Genomic DNA, 15,730 nt, shown 5'->3' with positions numbered 1-15,730 from the left:
AAATACCGCTAAGTATTTCGCCTGGCGTACTAACGTTTCTGCCAGCCCGTCGCCTTAGACAAATATATATATATTAAATAGCAGATAATTTAATTTATATAAGGGCATTATTGTATAGTAATGCCCTTATATAAATTAAATTATATATATTTATGGAAAAAAAAATGATGGGTTTTTTTCCTTATGAGGTTTTTTCACGCTGACTACTTGATAAATTCTTATAAAGATTTTATCCTTACATTATATCATTAAGTAGCAGATAGGTAGATAGACGAACGTAATATGAAAATGTCAAATACAGGGAGAGATATACTTATTAAAATTATTTTACCAATCACAAAGCAATAAAAGACAAATCTGTTAATCTGAAATAAACTGCAAGACAATAGAAATTATTTCTGCTCTAGGCACGAGGCCTTGAAGATTTCTAAAAAAAAATTAATGATATAGCTGAAAGATATTGCTGCTAACATACGAATTAGATTACTGTAATCATATAAAGAACATTGTTAGATTCATAATAATCCTCTCTGCTTTTAGGCACAAGGCCTGAAATCGAACTCAATACTCGTCTGGTAAATTAATTTATCGATCCCAACAGGATGAAAGGCAAAGTCGACTTTGACAGAATTTGAATTTAAATAACAACAACAACAACAACAACAATAATAATAATAATAATAATAATAATAATAATAATAATGACGATAATAATAATAATAATAATAATAATAATAATAATAATAATAATAATAATAATAATAATATAATGTTCCCCACACATGGATTCTCGATACACTAGCTATAAACAAGGTGGCACCAATTATTATAAAATACATAAGGCACTCTATGAACAAATGGCAGACAGTGCTACAGCTCCAAACAAAAGAGGGACTTGTGAAAACGAAAGCCATCCCCATTAGAAGAGGAATATTCCAGGGAGACACGCTCTCTCCACTCCTGTTCTGCCTGGCACTCACACCTTTAATTGAATTGCTAAATAGAACTGGATGCAGATACAAATGTTACGGAAAAACAGTCAGCCACCTTTTATATATGGATGACCTAAACTTATACGCCAGAAATGACAAAGAGCTGGAAACACTACTACAGACAGTACATGGCTTTACCAAGGAAATAGATATGAAATTCGGATTAGAAAAATGTGCCAAAGCAACCCTGAAAAGAGGAAAATTAGTTAAAAGTAGCAACATCACACTAGATAAAGCCAATGAAATAAGAGAACTAGACGAAAGCCAGCCATACAAATATTTAGGAGTCAATGAACTAGATAGGATACACCACACACAAATGAAAGAAAAAATAAAGAAAGAATACTATAGACAATTTAGATCAATACTGAAAACAGAGCTCAATGCTAAAACAAGATAATAGGTATTAACACTTTAGCTGTCCCAGTTATAAGTTACAGCTACAATATCCTTAACTAGACACTAAACGAACTATCTAAAATAGACAGAAAAACAAAAAAATAATAATGACAGGATACAGGATGCACCACCAAAAATCTGACATAGAAAGGCTATATATACAACGCACAGATGGTGGTAGGGGTCTTATACAGCTGGAAAACTATTATAAAATAACCACCATAGGACTGCAAAAATACCTACTCCAGAAGCATGGGAAACTAATACAAATAGCCACAAAACACGAGTAAAACAAAAAACTGTTTTCAGTATTTAAGGAAGCTGACAAATACAAACAAGAAATCAATCTACCTAACAAATACGAAGAAGAAGAAGAAGAAACAACAAAAGCTATAAAACAAATGAAATCCAAACTAAAACTAGAACAGCAACGGACCATGATAAAACGATGGCAAGAAAAGCCCCTACATGGTAAATACTGGGCTAAACTAAATGCGAAAGAAATAGACAGAGAAAAATCCCAGCAATGGCTGAGAAGCTCAGGACTCAAAGCAGAGACTGAAGGATTTTTAATTGCTGCACAAGACCAAAGCCTCCCCACCAGAAATTACCAAAAACACATAATGAAAAGAAATATAACAAGTAACTGTAGAATATGTGGAGATCGACAAGAAACAATAAATCATATTATCTCTGGCTGCCCAGTCCTGGCTAAGAAGGAATATATTCACAGACACGACAGAGCTGGGACCTATATACACTGGAAGCTATGCCAACATTATGGAATAGCAACAGAAAAAAGATGGTATAAACACACGCCAGAAAAGGTCACAGAAAACGAGAAAGCAACCATACTCTGGGATATGCCAATACACACAGATAGAGAAATTAAGGCAAATAGACCAGATATAGTTGTCAAAGATCATGAAGGAAAAAAATGCCTTCTAATTGATGTTTCAATACCAGCAGATGACAACGTTTCTCTAAAAGAAATGGAAAAACTTTCAAAATACAAAGACCTGGAAATAGAGATAACTCGAATATGGAATCTAAAAACAGAAACAATTCCTATCATAGTAGGTGCCTTAGGTATAATAAAAAAATATTCAGACAAATACATAACAAAAACACCAGGACTTACAAATATATATAACATACAGAAAATTGCACTACTGGGTACTGCACACATTCTACGCAAAACACTTTCAATACAGTAAACATAAGAGCACCACAGCAAACCACAGCACATACCCAAGGCGCACAGAGCTGCGCTCGGTAGTGAAGTGAAAGCACGTTATAAAAATAAAACTACTGAATAATAATAATAATAATAGTAATAATTCTTTCTATTGGAAGCACAAGGCGTCAAAAATTGAGGGAGGGGATTAAGTCGATTACATCAACCCCAGTGCGTAACTGGTACTTATTTAATCGACCTCGAAAGAATGAAAGGTAAAGACGACTTCGGTGGAATTTGAATTCAGAACGAAATACCGCTAAGAACGAAATATGGCAGACGAAATACCACTAAGCATTTCACTCGACATTGCTAACCATTCTGCCAGCTCGCCGCTTTAATTAATAATAATTATGATTTCAAATTTTGGCACAAGATCAGTAATTACGTGGAGGGGAGTAAGTCGATTACACCGACTCCCAAGCAATGTCGATCGGCGGAATTTGAACTCAGAACGTAAGGGCAGACGAGATGCCGCTAAGTATTTTGCCCTGCATGCTAACGGGTTTCGAATTTTGACTCCAGACCAGCAATTTCTGGAGAGGAGGTAAGTCGATTACATCGACCCCAGTACATAACTGGTACTTTAATTTATCGACCCCGAAAGGATGAACGGCAAAGTCGACCTCAGCAGAATTTGTAGTCAGAACGTAAAGACGGAAGGCATGCCGTCGTCCCTTTAGTTTTGGAGTGGGCCAGATGGCCACAGAAAAAAAAGGTGGGGGCAGACGTTCACAGGGCGGAAGCCAGGCTAGCTCCATGTCATGTAGGTCGCCTCGCATTCCACGATCACAATATGTTCAGTTGTGTTGTGGAGAACTCTGTTGATGAGGACACGGCAAGATGTCCCTGATGAGAGAAACGCCGGTGGGGTCAATGAGACTGGAAACCGGGAGCGAGGCCGCTATATCTGACGGGTAAGGTGGTTTGTTGCCATCCAATGTCGTCAGATCAGACATTACATTTGTAGTGAACTCTAGTAAACTTCCTCTCTCTATTATACATACATACATACATACATACATACATACGAACGTAGCAGGCAACAGCTAACCTCTGGGTGCTGTTTTGGACCCCCGTTGTGTCTACCGCACTGACTGGTTGGTATTGGCGCAATTTGTGTCTTACTCTATCGCGCACCAATATGCAACCCAACCAATCGTAGCCTCCAAATAAATCACGTGAGACAGTCTGTTTTAAACTACATTTGAGCCTACCGTTAGCTATAAAAAACTCACCCCCTCCTAGTTTTGGGGTCTGTTGGTTCCAGACCGTCTAAGGTCTAACCACTGACCACTTTACCGCGACCTCCATCTTCGTCGCCACCATCATGTCTCTCGCCAACGTCGTCAACAACATCTACAGAGCACCAACACACTGCACTGGTTCTAACATATCGCTGTTCTTGAGCTTTCCTCATCAGGGTTAACAGCCAACATACAACCCACGCAGATGCATGTAGATATATGAATAAATGTACATCAACCACTTTCATCTATCATTCAGATTGTGTATGTACGTGTGGCCACATTAAAGGTATTTAAAGTCACAGCCTTGTTTATGTATTCTTTCTACCGGGTTTCCTATCAAATGATATTACAGCCTTCCGAGTAGTGTCACATTAGATGGATCCACGACATAGCCATCTATACATTTCTTCAGTGTTGAACAATTTAACTCCACCCAGTGGACTTAAATGAGCTTTCTGACCATGTTAGAGTATTCCATTCCCGAATTCCATTCCTACATGATTTGAAAATTGCAAACAGTATGTACAAGACTTCTCAGCTGCTTCTCATTTTTCGCATAAAGCTTTATATCATCCATGAAAAGATGATTTATCTAGCCATATCGTTTTCCCAAATCATAAGCTATTTTGACTGTTTGTAATATCGAGCTGAGCGGTATCCTGGCCAATACAAACAGTAATGGAAATAAGAAGCGATTACCTTGAAATATACCGTCTGATGTTTACTTTTCCAGGCTTTGTTTTCCTCCAATCAATTCAGTCTTCAAATGTTTCACATTTTCATTGACCATTTTCTCCATATTTACTACCTCTCTAAACAGGTTCATTGTTTTACTTGTCCAAATGTGCAGTGTCATGTCATATGCTTCTTTTTTCTTTTTTTTCTTTTTTTTTTTAGGCGCAGGAGTGGCTGTGTGGCAAGTAGCTTGTTTACCAACCACATGGTTCCGGGTTCAGTCCCACTGCATGGCACCTTGGACAAATGTCTTCTACTATAGCCTCGGGCCGACCAAAGCATTGTGAGTGGATTTGGTAGACAGAAACTGAAAGAAGCCCGTCGTATATATGTATATATATATATATATATATATATGTGTGTGTGTGTGTGTGTGTTTGTGTGTATGTGTTTGTCCTCCTAGCATTGCTTGACAACCGATGCTGGTGTATTTATGTCCCCGTCAATTAGCGGTTCGGCAAAAAGAGACCGATAGAATAAGTACTAGGCTTACAAAGAATACGTCCCGGGGTCGATTTGCTCGACTAAAGGCGGTGCTCCAGCATGGCCGCAGTCAAATGACTGAAACAAGTAAAAGAGTAAAGAGTAAGAGTATAACCCAAACATGCTATATTGAATCCCGTCAATCTGCGTCTGCAATTTCTTATTACCATTTTAATCAACGAACAACTTCATTGCCCTGTTTCACTTTCTGCATCCCTTCAGTTGCACTGGAAGTAAATTGCTGCTTTCCAACTGATGACCCAACTTTCCTACCAGTGCACGAGTTTATCTTTCGAGAGATCCCTAAGATATAACAATGTTCGTCCACTTATCATCCAGGTAGAAAAGGGTCTCTGCTGCTGGTATTCATCAATGTGTGCTGCAATTCTTTCATGTAATTGTCTAAAGTTCTTCAGCCGATAACGTTGCACTCCAGCCGATAACGTTGCACTCCAGCCGATAACGTTGCACTCCATCCGGATCTGGTCCTTTTCACCCCTGGTCAATTTTTTAACTTCATTTTCATCAAGTACAATCAAATCCTGACGTCCTTTTATTTCGGCACAGTTGCAAGTTGTCACTCCACCTGTGTTAGCCACTCTGCACTTTCTCACTGGTCTTACTGATCTGTTTCAAAGCTTTCCTCAATACGCTTTACTTCCTTCCACAACAGGAATCACTTCCTAATGTTGTCCCCTTTCTATTTCCTCAAAAAGATACCTCATATTTGATTGAAACAACCTATTCTGTTCAAAACCTTTGCATCTAACATCATATCTTGTCAATTTGGCCCTTAACACTATCACCCTTTGTATAGTCTGCTTTTCCCTTTCTTCTAACATTTACTGTTCAATCAGTTTTCTGATTACTGCATCATTCTTGTTTATCCTATTTAATTGTCCCAATATTTCCCGCCTCCATTCGTATTCTTTTCTCACCGCTCCTATCCTGTTATGCCAGCAACAACGTTAGCGGCAGCTGATTAGCTGTTTTTTTGTTTGTTTTTTTTCACTGATGTTCTCACTTATCCAACTATTTCGATCACTATCACTATCATTATTATTAGTACAACCGCCACCACCACCACAATTCTCATCATTATTATCCCCATTAATAAGGTGGTGAGCCGGCAGAATCGTTAGCATGCCGGGTGAAATACTTAGCGGTATTTTGTCTGCCGCTACGTTCTGAGTTCAAATTCCGCTGAGATCGATTTTGCCTTTCAACCTTTCGGGGTCAATAAATTAAAAACCAGTCAAGTACTACCTCCCGCCCCACAAATTCCAGGTCTTGTGCTTATAGTAGAAAGGATTATCATCCCCATCAAGATTTCTGGTAAAGTTGGCAGGATGGGATTGGGTGTGTCGCAGGCATGAAACCTAGTTTCCAACGCTGAAGAGAGAAAGACAGCAAAATAAAAAAAAATATCTATAATGACATGCAAGCCATTTTCTACATGCAAATAAATATGTCTAACGTCCAAGAGGAAAATACATGTTTTTTACCCAATCTTTAAGTTCTTTAAATTACTGCATATGAAAGCATTAGAACGCCGGGTGAAATGCTTACTGGGTGAAATGCTTAGCGGGTGAAATGCTTAGCGGTATTACGTTTCTTTCGATCTATGTATGTATCTGTGAAGGCGCAATGGCCTAGTGGATAGGGCAGCGGACACGTGGCCATAAAATCACGGTTTCGATTCCCAGGCCAGGTGTTGTGAGTGTTTATTGAGCGAAAACACCTAAAGCTCCACGAGGCTCCAGCAGGGGATGGTGGCGAACCCTGCTGTACTCTTTCACCACAACTTTCTCTCACTCTTACTTCCTGTTTCTGTTGTACCTGTAATTCAAAGGGTCAGCCTTGTCACACTGTGTCACGCTGAATATCCCCGAGAACTACGTTAAGGGTACACGTGTTTGTGGAGTGCTCAGCCACTTGCACGTTAATTTCACGAGCAGGCTGTTCCGTTGATCGGATCGACTGGAACCCTCGACGTCGTAAGCGACGGAGTGCCAACAACAACAAATGTATGTATCTACTTCCATTTTGATCTATGTATCTACTTCAGTTTCGATGTATGCATCAGTCTACTCTGAAAATATTGATAAACATTTTACCTCTCCTTTCGACTATAAACAAGTAACAGTAACATCCACAGCCATTTGCTGAGAGAAAGACTGACAGAACTCCCTCTGTCAGACACAATAACTGTCACACAGATAGAGAGACAGCATTTCTTTTTGCAATTATCATATATCTACTTTATCTCTGTTGGTACTCCGACGCTTACGACGTCGAGGGTTCCAGTTGATCCGATCAACGGAACAGCCTGCTCGTGAAATTAACGTGCAAGTGGCTGAGCACTCCACAGACACGTGTACCCTTAACGTAGTTCTCGGGGATATTCAGCGTGACACAGATTGGGACAAGGCTGGCCCTTTGAAATACAAGTACAACAGAAACAGGAAGTAAGAGTGAGAGAAAGTTGTGGTGAAAGAGTACAGCAGGGTTCACCACCATCCCCTGCTGGAGCCTCGTAGAGCTTTAGGTGTTTTCGCTCAATAAACACTCACAACGCCCGGACTGGGAATCGAAACCGCGATCCTATGACTGCGAATCCGCTGCCTTAACCACTGGGCCATTGCGCCTCCACTATCGGCTTTATCGGATGTCGTTGAAAACGAAAAGTTTTCCTGCATTTTCTATGTGAAAATGGTTCCATTGTCTTTCATTATTATTCTTTTTCCACTCCCTTCCTTCACTCAATCTATCTTTCTAAATCTCTCTCTTTTCTCCTCCCTTCCCTCTCCCTCCTCTATGTCTTCTTGCTTCTAACTGTCCTCCTACTTTTAACGCGTTATATTTCTCTTACCTCTCAGCGCTATCAATCTCCACCCCATCTCTCTCTCTCTTACTCTATCTTACTTTCTCCTCTTAGCCGCTTTGCCTCTCACTTCGACTATACTTCCTCTGCTTCTGACCCTCCCCTTTCTTCACCCACTTCAACTATACCTCCTTTGTTTAATGCCTTTTATTTCTCTTTTTTTCTTTGTACCTCTCTCTTCTCCTTTTTTACCTCTTCCTTTGAAGCGTGACACACACCACAGGTACGTACGTACAAAAACAAAAAGTTGGCGTATTAATATTATTCATTATTATTCATTATTATTATTATTATTATTATTATTATTATTATTATTATTATTATTATTTAGTAGTTTTATTTTTATAACGTGCTTTCACTTCACTACCGAGCGCAGCTCTGTGTGCCTTGGGTATGTGCTGTGGTTTGCTGTGATGCTCTTATGGTTACTGTATTGAAAGTGTTTTGTGTAGGATGTGTGCAGTGCCCCGTAGTGCAATTGTCTGTGTTATATATATTTGTAAGTCCTCGCCCTATTATTATTATTATTATTATTATTATTATTATTATTATTATTATTATTATTATTATTATTTATTTATTTATTTATTTGTTGCAGTGTCTTTATGGTGTCTGAAAGTTTAGAATGTTTGTAAGCTTCAAAAATGGCAAGAATGGATGGTATCACGCTCAGTTCGAAGATGTGATTCGGAGATCAGGAATTGGAGAGGACACTTTGCCACGTTGTTCAAGGAGATCTTGGTTCGTGTAGTTCTGCAATTATCCCTCAAGGTCCTGAAATATCAGAATAACATCGCCATCATCTTTTTTAAACGGATGTATACTCAGTAGATCTTCTTTGTTATATTTTATACCATATATATATCTTCTATATATTTATTTTATCCTTTCATTGTATATAGGCGCAGGAGTGGCTGTGTGGTAAGTAGCTTGCTTACCAACCACATGGTTCTGGGTTCAGTGCCACAGCGTGGCACCATGGGCAAGTGTCTTCTACTATAGTCTCGGGCCGACCAAAGCCTTGTGAGTGGATTTGGTAGGCGGAAACTGAAAGAAGCCCGTCGTATATATGTATATATGTATATATGTGTGTGTGTGTTTGTGTATCTGTGTTTGTCTCCTTAGCATTGCTTGACAACTGATGCTGGTGTGTTTACGTCCCCGTAACTTAGCGGTTCGGCAAAAGAGATCGACAGAATAAGTACTAGGCTTACAAAGAATAAGTCCTGCGGTCGATTTGCTCGACTAAAGACCGTGCTCCAGCATGGCCGCAGTCAAATAACTGAAACAAGTAAAAGTGTAAGAGGATAAGCTTTAATACTTTATGCTTTTCTCCTCTCATCCTTGGCAGCAAATAAAATAAACCATTATTATTTTTATTTTCGTACGTCTGTACATTTCTCGTGATAACATTTAATTTGCTATAAGGGATTCGAAAGAAATTAAAAAAAAAAACAACTTAATATACGGATAATTAAATGTCGTCAAATATCACCTCTCGTACTTTGTACATACATACATACATACATGTGTGTATGAGTTTGCGAACAAAAGGAGAGTTCCTCTGTGGCATTTACGTCTCTATAGAAGTGTAACTCACTAAGGCGAACGTAGTCATTCGATAAATAGAGATCAATAAAAGAAGACGAAGGCCAATTTACGTTTTGTTGTTGATATATCTCTCATAATTCTTTCGAGATTTTGGTCCGGATGGCCCCTTGTCTTTTGAATGAAACCAGTAAAAATAAATAAAAGAATTGTAATTCTAAATTTTTTATTACAATAATTTCACTGAGAAAATAGTATTTATCAGGTGGTTAGTCATTGTATTTTGTTATATCTCGGATGGGTCATTAAGCCAATGATAAATACACGCACTGGTCCCATTTCAGTCCTTGGTCATTTATTTGTTAATTGGTCAACTATGTAACCAATTAACTAATCGTTTGTTTGTGACATTATCACAAATCACAAACCAAATACAAACCAGGCATATAGTGATTCTATATTCCAGGTTTTAGTAATTTTAGCCAAATCAGTATCAGCACTTTAATCCTCCTCCTCCGCCTCCTCCTCTTCTTCTTCCTCTTCCTCTTCCTCTTCCTCTTCCTCTTTCTCTTCCTCCTCCTCTTCCTCTTTCTCTTCCTCCTCCTCTTCCTCTTTCTCTTCCTCCTCCTCTTCCTCTTTCTCTTCCTCCTCCTCTTTCTCTTCCACTTCCTCCTCCTCTTTCTCTTCCTCCTCCTCCTCCTCTTTCTCTTCCACTTCCTCCTCTTTCTCTTCTTCCTCTTTCTCTTCCTCCTCTTCCTCCTCTTCCTCCTCCTCCTCCTCCTCCTCCTCCTCCTCCTCCTCCTCCTCCTCCTCCTCCTCACTTTCATCGCTACTGCTTTCATCGCTACTGCTTTCATCACTACTGCTTCCATCGCTGCTACTTTCACTATCATCATCATCGCTTTTCTTCTTTTTCTTTTTATGTTTCTTTTTATGTTTCTTTTTATGCTTCTTTTTATGCTTCTCTTTATTTTTCTTCGACTTCTCCTTCTTTATCACTTTCGAGCAATAAACTACCACCTTTGCGGCGTCTTTGTCATTGTATGGAATAATTTCTTCATCAGTTTCGCAACAACAAATTAATTTCCCAAGTGTAGATGCCATTTTTAAAAAAAAAATTCTCTGGTAAAAAAAACATAGATAAATAAAAAAAAGTTAAGTGACTTGCTTAAGTAATTATAACAACAAAAGCAACAAAAGCAAACTGATATTTACATTATTTACATTATTTACATTTGACGGATATTTGTCCTCATCTTGTTTGTTGTTGAATGTAAATAATGTAAATAATGTAAATAATTCTTTATCTCTTAAATATAGAACTGTAGCAAACAGATATATTTGACAATAAAGAAGAGAAGAGGGTTCATAGACTGGCATCAGAGAGAGAGAGAGAGAGAGAGAGAGAGAGAGAGAGAGAGAGAAAGAGAAAGAGAGAGAGAGGGAGAGGGAGAGGGAATAAAGAAAGCGGGTTTTAGAGGCAAACATTATTCCCGTGACGAGGAAGTGAAGACTGTAGTGAAGAAGTGGCTCAAAGAACAGTCAACAGAATTTTATGGGGCAGGGATACATGCTCTCATTCGAAGGTGGAACATTGCTATTGAGAGAAACAGTAACTACATTGAGAAGTAGGGATATAAAACGACGATGCTGTAAAACAGGTCTTCCAAGATTTTATTGACTCTAGATTGCCAGGCTTTTACAATTCCGGACTGGACAAGGTACTGCTGAAATGGCAAAAGTGTATTGACAATATAGGTGCATACTTTGATGAATAAAACTATTCCTTGCATTTATTAAACATTAGCAAACTTTTTCTTTTCTACAAATTTCATACTTGACGACCTTATATATATATATAACACCAACATATGTTAGATTAAATAAGGAAACCTACTTCATTGTAAAATATAAGCCAAAACTTAACTTTCTAGTATTTTTAAATAAGGAAACTTAGCTCATTGAAAAATATAAAGCAAAACTTCCAACATTTTCGATTATCTCCCTTATACCGAAAAATTCCTGATTACCTCCACTCCTTGGAACTCTTCTACATCACACCATAGGGTGAGATGACACAATATCAGTAAAGAAATTTGAGAAATTTGAAAAGAATATATATATATGTAGGTGAGAGAGTTGGTATGTGAAACCACGTGGTTGGATGTATAAAAAGCAAAATGGAATGAAAAAACCACAGAAGACTTGTATTATATGGTTAAAGAATATATTTAAATCGTCAGGTTAGGAAAATGTTATAAAATTTTGTGTGTAGTGACATTGTTTTTGGAGAAATAACCAGTTTCATATTTCCTTTTCAAATTTCTCAAATTTCTTCACCGATATTGTGTCATGCAGGAAGTAAATAGACACCTTTAATTTTCAAAAATTCTGATCTAAGCATCTTAATATGTTTTCAGCGGTATAGAATTTACAATGAAATTATTCTTTTTCATTCCAGGTGCCATTATATTAAACATTTTCAACGAGTAACCATGCCACGAACAAAGAATTCAGCAGAACTGTCAGATTTTCAAAGAGGTCGTATTGTTGGGCAATCTTAGGCTGGTCTTAGCCAGCCAAAAATTGCCGAAAATCTTCAAATGCCTCTTGCTACTGTTAATAGAATTATAGTGCAATTCAAAAGCCAAGGTAAAGAATCAAGTAGATTCTCGTCCCGGCCAACCTGGGCCCTCGGAAAGGAAGCTTCGCTGTTTGAAGAGAATTGTGTAAAACGAACTCCGTTCAAAGGCTTCTGACATTGCAAAACAGCTAGAAGTTAATCCAAAAACGTGTGTTACATATCTACATAAGCTTGGGTATTATGGACGAGCAGCTAGAAGAAAATCTCTCCTCCAACCAATTAATATCAAATAAAAGATTTTGAAAATTAAAGGTGTCTATTTATTTCCTGCATGTCTGTATATATATATATATATATATATATATATATATATATATATATATATATATATATATATATATATATGCACATATGTATGTCTATGTATGTATGAACATGTGTGTATATAGCTACATATTTACATAATAGTAAGTGGGTATGTCTATGTATGCATGTGTATATATGTGTGCTTGTGCGTGTCTGTATGTATGTGCGTCCGTGTTAATGTGTATATTTATACGTGTGTGTGTGCTGTGTGTATGTATTTGTACGTCCGTGTTTATATACATATGTGTATGTGTGTCTATGTATGCATGTATGTCTGTGTAAATATACGTATGTGTGTGTATACATGTATATACATTCACACACACATATGTGTGTGTGTGTGTGTGTGTATACATACACACACATATGTATGCGCATTTATAAATATATATGCACGTGTGAGTGTGTATATATGTACGTATATGTATAAGATCTTTGCGTATATATCTACATGGCCCAAATTCCTTAATCTTTCCACTGATTACTTCGGCTATAAATATATAATACATGCATAACAACAGCAGCCGGAATAATAATTAAGTCCCTTTTTATTTGTACAACGCGATACGCACGGACAACTACCCACAGACATACGCACAAACGCGCCTGCGCAGGGAGATGACGAATACATAACCCAATGAGCTATGATACTTCTCTTATCTGTGGAGGCGCAATGGCCCAGTGGTTAGGGCAGCGGACTCGCAGTCATAGGATCGCGGTTTCGATTCCCAGACCGGGCGTTGTAAGTGTTTATTGAGCGAAAACACATAAAGCTCCACGCGGCTCCGACAGGGGATGGTGGCGAACCCTGCTGTATTCTTTCACCACAACTTTCTCTCACTCTTACTTCCTGTTTCTGTTGTACCTGTATTTCAAAGGGCCAGCTTTGTCACACTCTGTGTTACGCTGAATCTCCCTGAGAACTACGTTAAGGGTACACGTGTCTGTGGAGTGCTCAGCCACTTGGCACGTTAATTTCACGAGCAAGCTTTTCCGTTGATCGGATCAACTGGAACCCTCGTCGTCGGAACCGACGGGGAGCCAACCAATCTCTTATCTCATAAACCAGGAATTCTCAACCATTTTTTATCCATGAGCCCCTTCGATAACTATTTACTTGTGCAGAACAGACAACAGAGGGGTGAAACAGAATGGCACATCGTTAGCAAATGCCCGAAACTGGCACAACACGAATACAAAAGACGCCATGACAATGTGGCAAGAATGATCCATTGGGAACTCTGTATAAATCCCGGCTTAAATAGCGCAAAGACGTGATGTGAGCAAACCCCTGAAAATGAGAATTGCAAAATCTGTGGGATGCAATGATCCAGTGTGATCACCTGACCAGACATCGGAAACTGGACATTGCTGTGGTGAATAAAAAGTAAAGAACATGAATGATAATCGACATAACATGCCCTGGTGAAAACAGGATCAATGTGAAAGAAGAAAAAATGAACAACTATGACGATTTAAGTTGAGAAATACATAGGTTGTGGTCAATAAAGAGAGTAGACATGATACCTAGAATAATTGGTGCACTTGGAAGTACCAGCAATCAGCTACCAGCATGGCTGAAAAAGATCGATGCAAGTTTGAAGGAAGAACACCTACAAAAATCATCATTGCTTGGAACTGCAAGAATTCTTCGCAGGGTTCTTGAAGCATGACCAGTAAACAAGGGTCACCTTAGTCAGCTGGCTGTGGTCAACTGACACTTTCCATCATACCCAGCAAAATAAGCTGTGAATTTTAATACAACAATAACAACAACAACAACAATGATAATACTAGGTACTGGCTCTCATGGCTTCTCATCTTAACTGATTGGAATTGTTATGTACATAATTTTATTTTGGTATAAGGGAAGGGCTACAGCAAATATGATACTAATAAGCGCGAAATTCTCGCTGTCCGTCCGTCCAGGATCCCTGTATATCAGTCTACATTATACATACATACATACACACATACACACACACACACACACACACACACACACACACATATATATATATATATATATATATATATGTATGTGTGTGTGTGTGAAGAAAAATAAAAAATAAAAAATATGAAAAGGGGTTTATATGATAGTGTATAGAGGAATATATTATTTAAAAGAGTTCCAATTCTGTCTGTTATTTATGTTTTATTTATATTCTTATAAAATTAATGTGGGATAGAGAATATGGAATATATAATATAAATAGTAAAATGAAATGAAGTATTGAATGTCTTATTGAATATATGAAATATTGAGTATTAAATATAGAGTATTAAATATAGAGTATTAAATATATATGTATATATATATGTATATATATATATATATATATATATATATATATGTATTTCCAGACATACATGCATACATACATACATGCATGCATCCATACATCAGTAAACCAAGTTATGTCAGATGTAAGCCGATATTTTGCATCCCTTTTTGGGATGCGGAGAAAAAATGTTAAAAATGTGGCCTACAAAACCTCAAATACGATGATGACGGCCTAATTTATTGTTTCATTCAAGTGAGGAGGCGTCACATACTCAACTAAATTGAAATACATATTTCCACATAAAATATTTAGCCCGTGTTATTAACTATATTTGGCAATCTTTGCATTAAATATATCACTCATAGGTTATATAAAGCATGTCACGTATTTAACTTAACTCAATTGTAAAGAATCAACTAACATTTAAATGACAATACAGTACTCAAACAAGCCTGGATCTGTTGGAGGTGCCTGTATATGGTTACTCATCCTGCTAAAAATAACAATGTTTGCATATATATATATATATATATATATATATATATATATATATATATATATATATATATATATATATATATATATATATATATATATATATATATATATATATATATGTATATATACATATACATACATACATACATACATACATATATATATATATATATACATACAAAAACAAGAGGAATGACCAGCAAATGTGGATTCCTAAATACTAGAAATAGATGCCGAATCATCTAACCACGAAAAAAATATGTTCTCAGTAGAAAATTTAGCGACACAACAGACTTTTTTTTCGTGGTTAGATGATTCGGCATCTATTTCTAGCATTTAGGAATCTACATTTGCTGGTCATTCCTCTTATTTTTGTATGTAATATAATTTTAATCTTCGGATTTTTTAATATGCTAGACCACTGGTTTTAATTGATTAATATCAATTTCTACCCTCATTAATAAATTTT

At 37.3% G+C, this 15,730-nt stretch overlaps 1 protein-coding gene across 4 annotated transcripts in view; it reads right to left on the bottom strand.

Moving 5' to 3' along the window:
- The window catches only part of LOC106878800 (uncharacterized), a 31,619-nt gene that overhangs the window by 1,530 nt on the left and 14,359 nt on the right, over positions 1 to 15,730 (bottom strand). For 2 of the 4 annotated variants that reach the window (XM_089362296.1, XM_089362297.1), the window contains exon 3: positions 9,738 to 10,650. The exons of the other annotated variants lie outside the window; for them this stretch is intronic. In XM_089362296.1, coding sequence (XP_089218422.1) covers positions 10,030 to 10,632 — 603 coding nt within the window. In that variant the 5' untranslated portion in view covers positions 10,633 to 10,650 and the 3' untranslated portion in view covers positions 9,738 to 10,029. Of the gene's footprint in view, positions 1 to 9,737; positions 10,651 to 15,730 lie in introns of those variants that run through there. 4 annotated transcript variants of the gene reach the window in all.

Source organism: Octopus bimaculoides, chromosome 14, assembly GCF_046866305.1.
Source record: "Octopus bimaculoides isolate indiv1 chromosome 14, ASM4686630v1, whole genome shotgun sequence".
NCBI classification, from domain to species: domain Eukaryota; kingdom Metazoa; phylum Mollusca; class Cephalopoda; order Octopoda; family Octopodidae; genus Octopus; species Octopus bimaculoides.
This window is presented reverse-complemented; position numbering and strand designations above follow the sequence as displayed.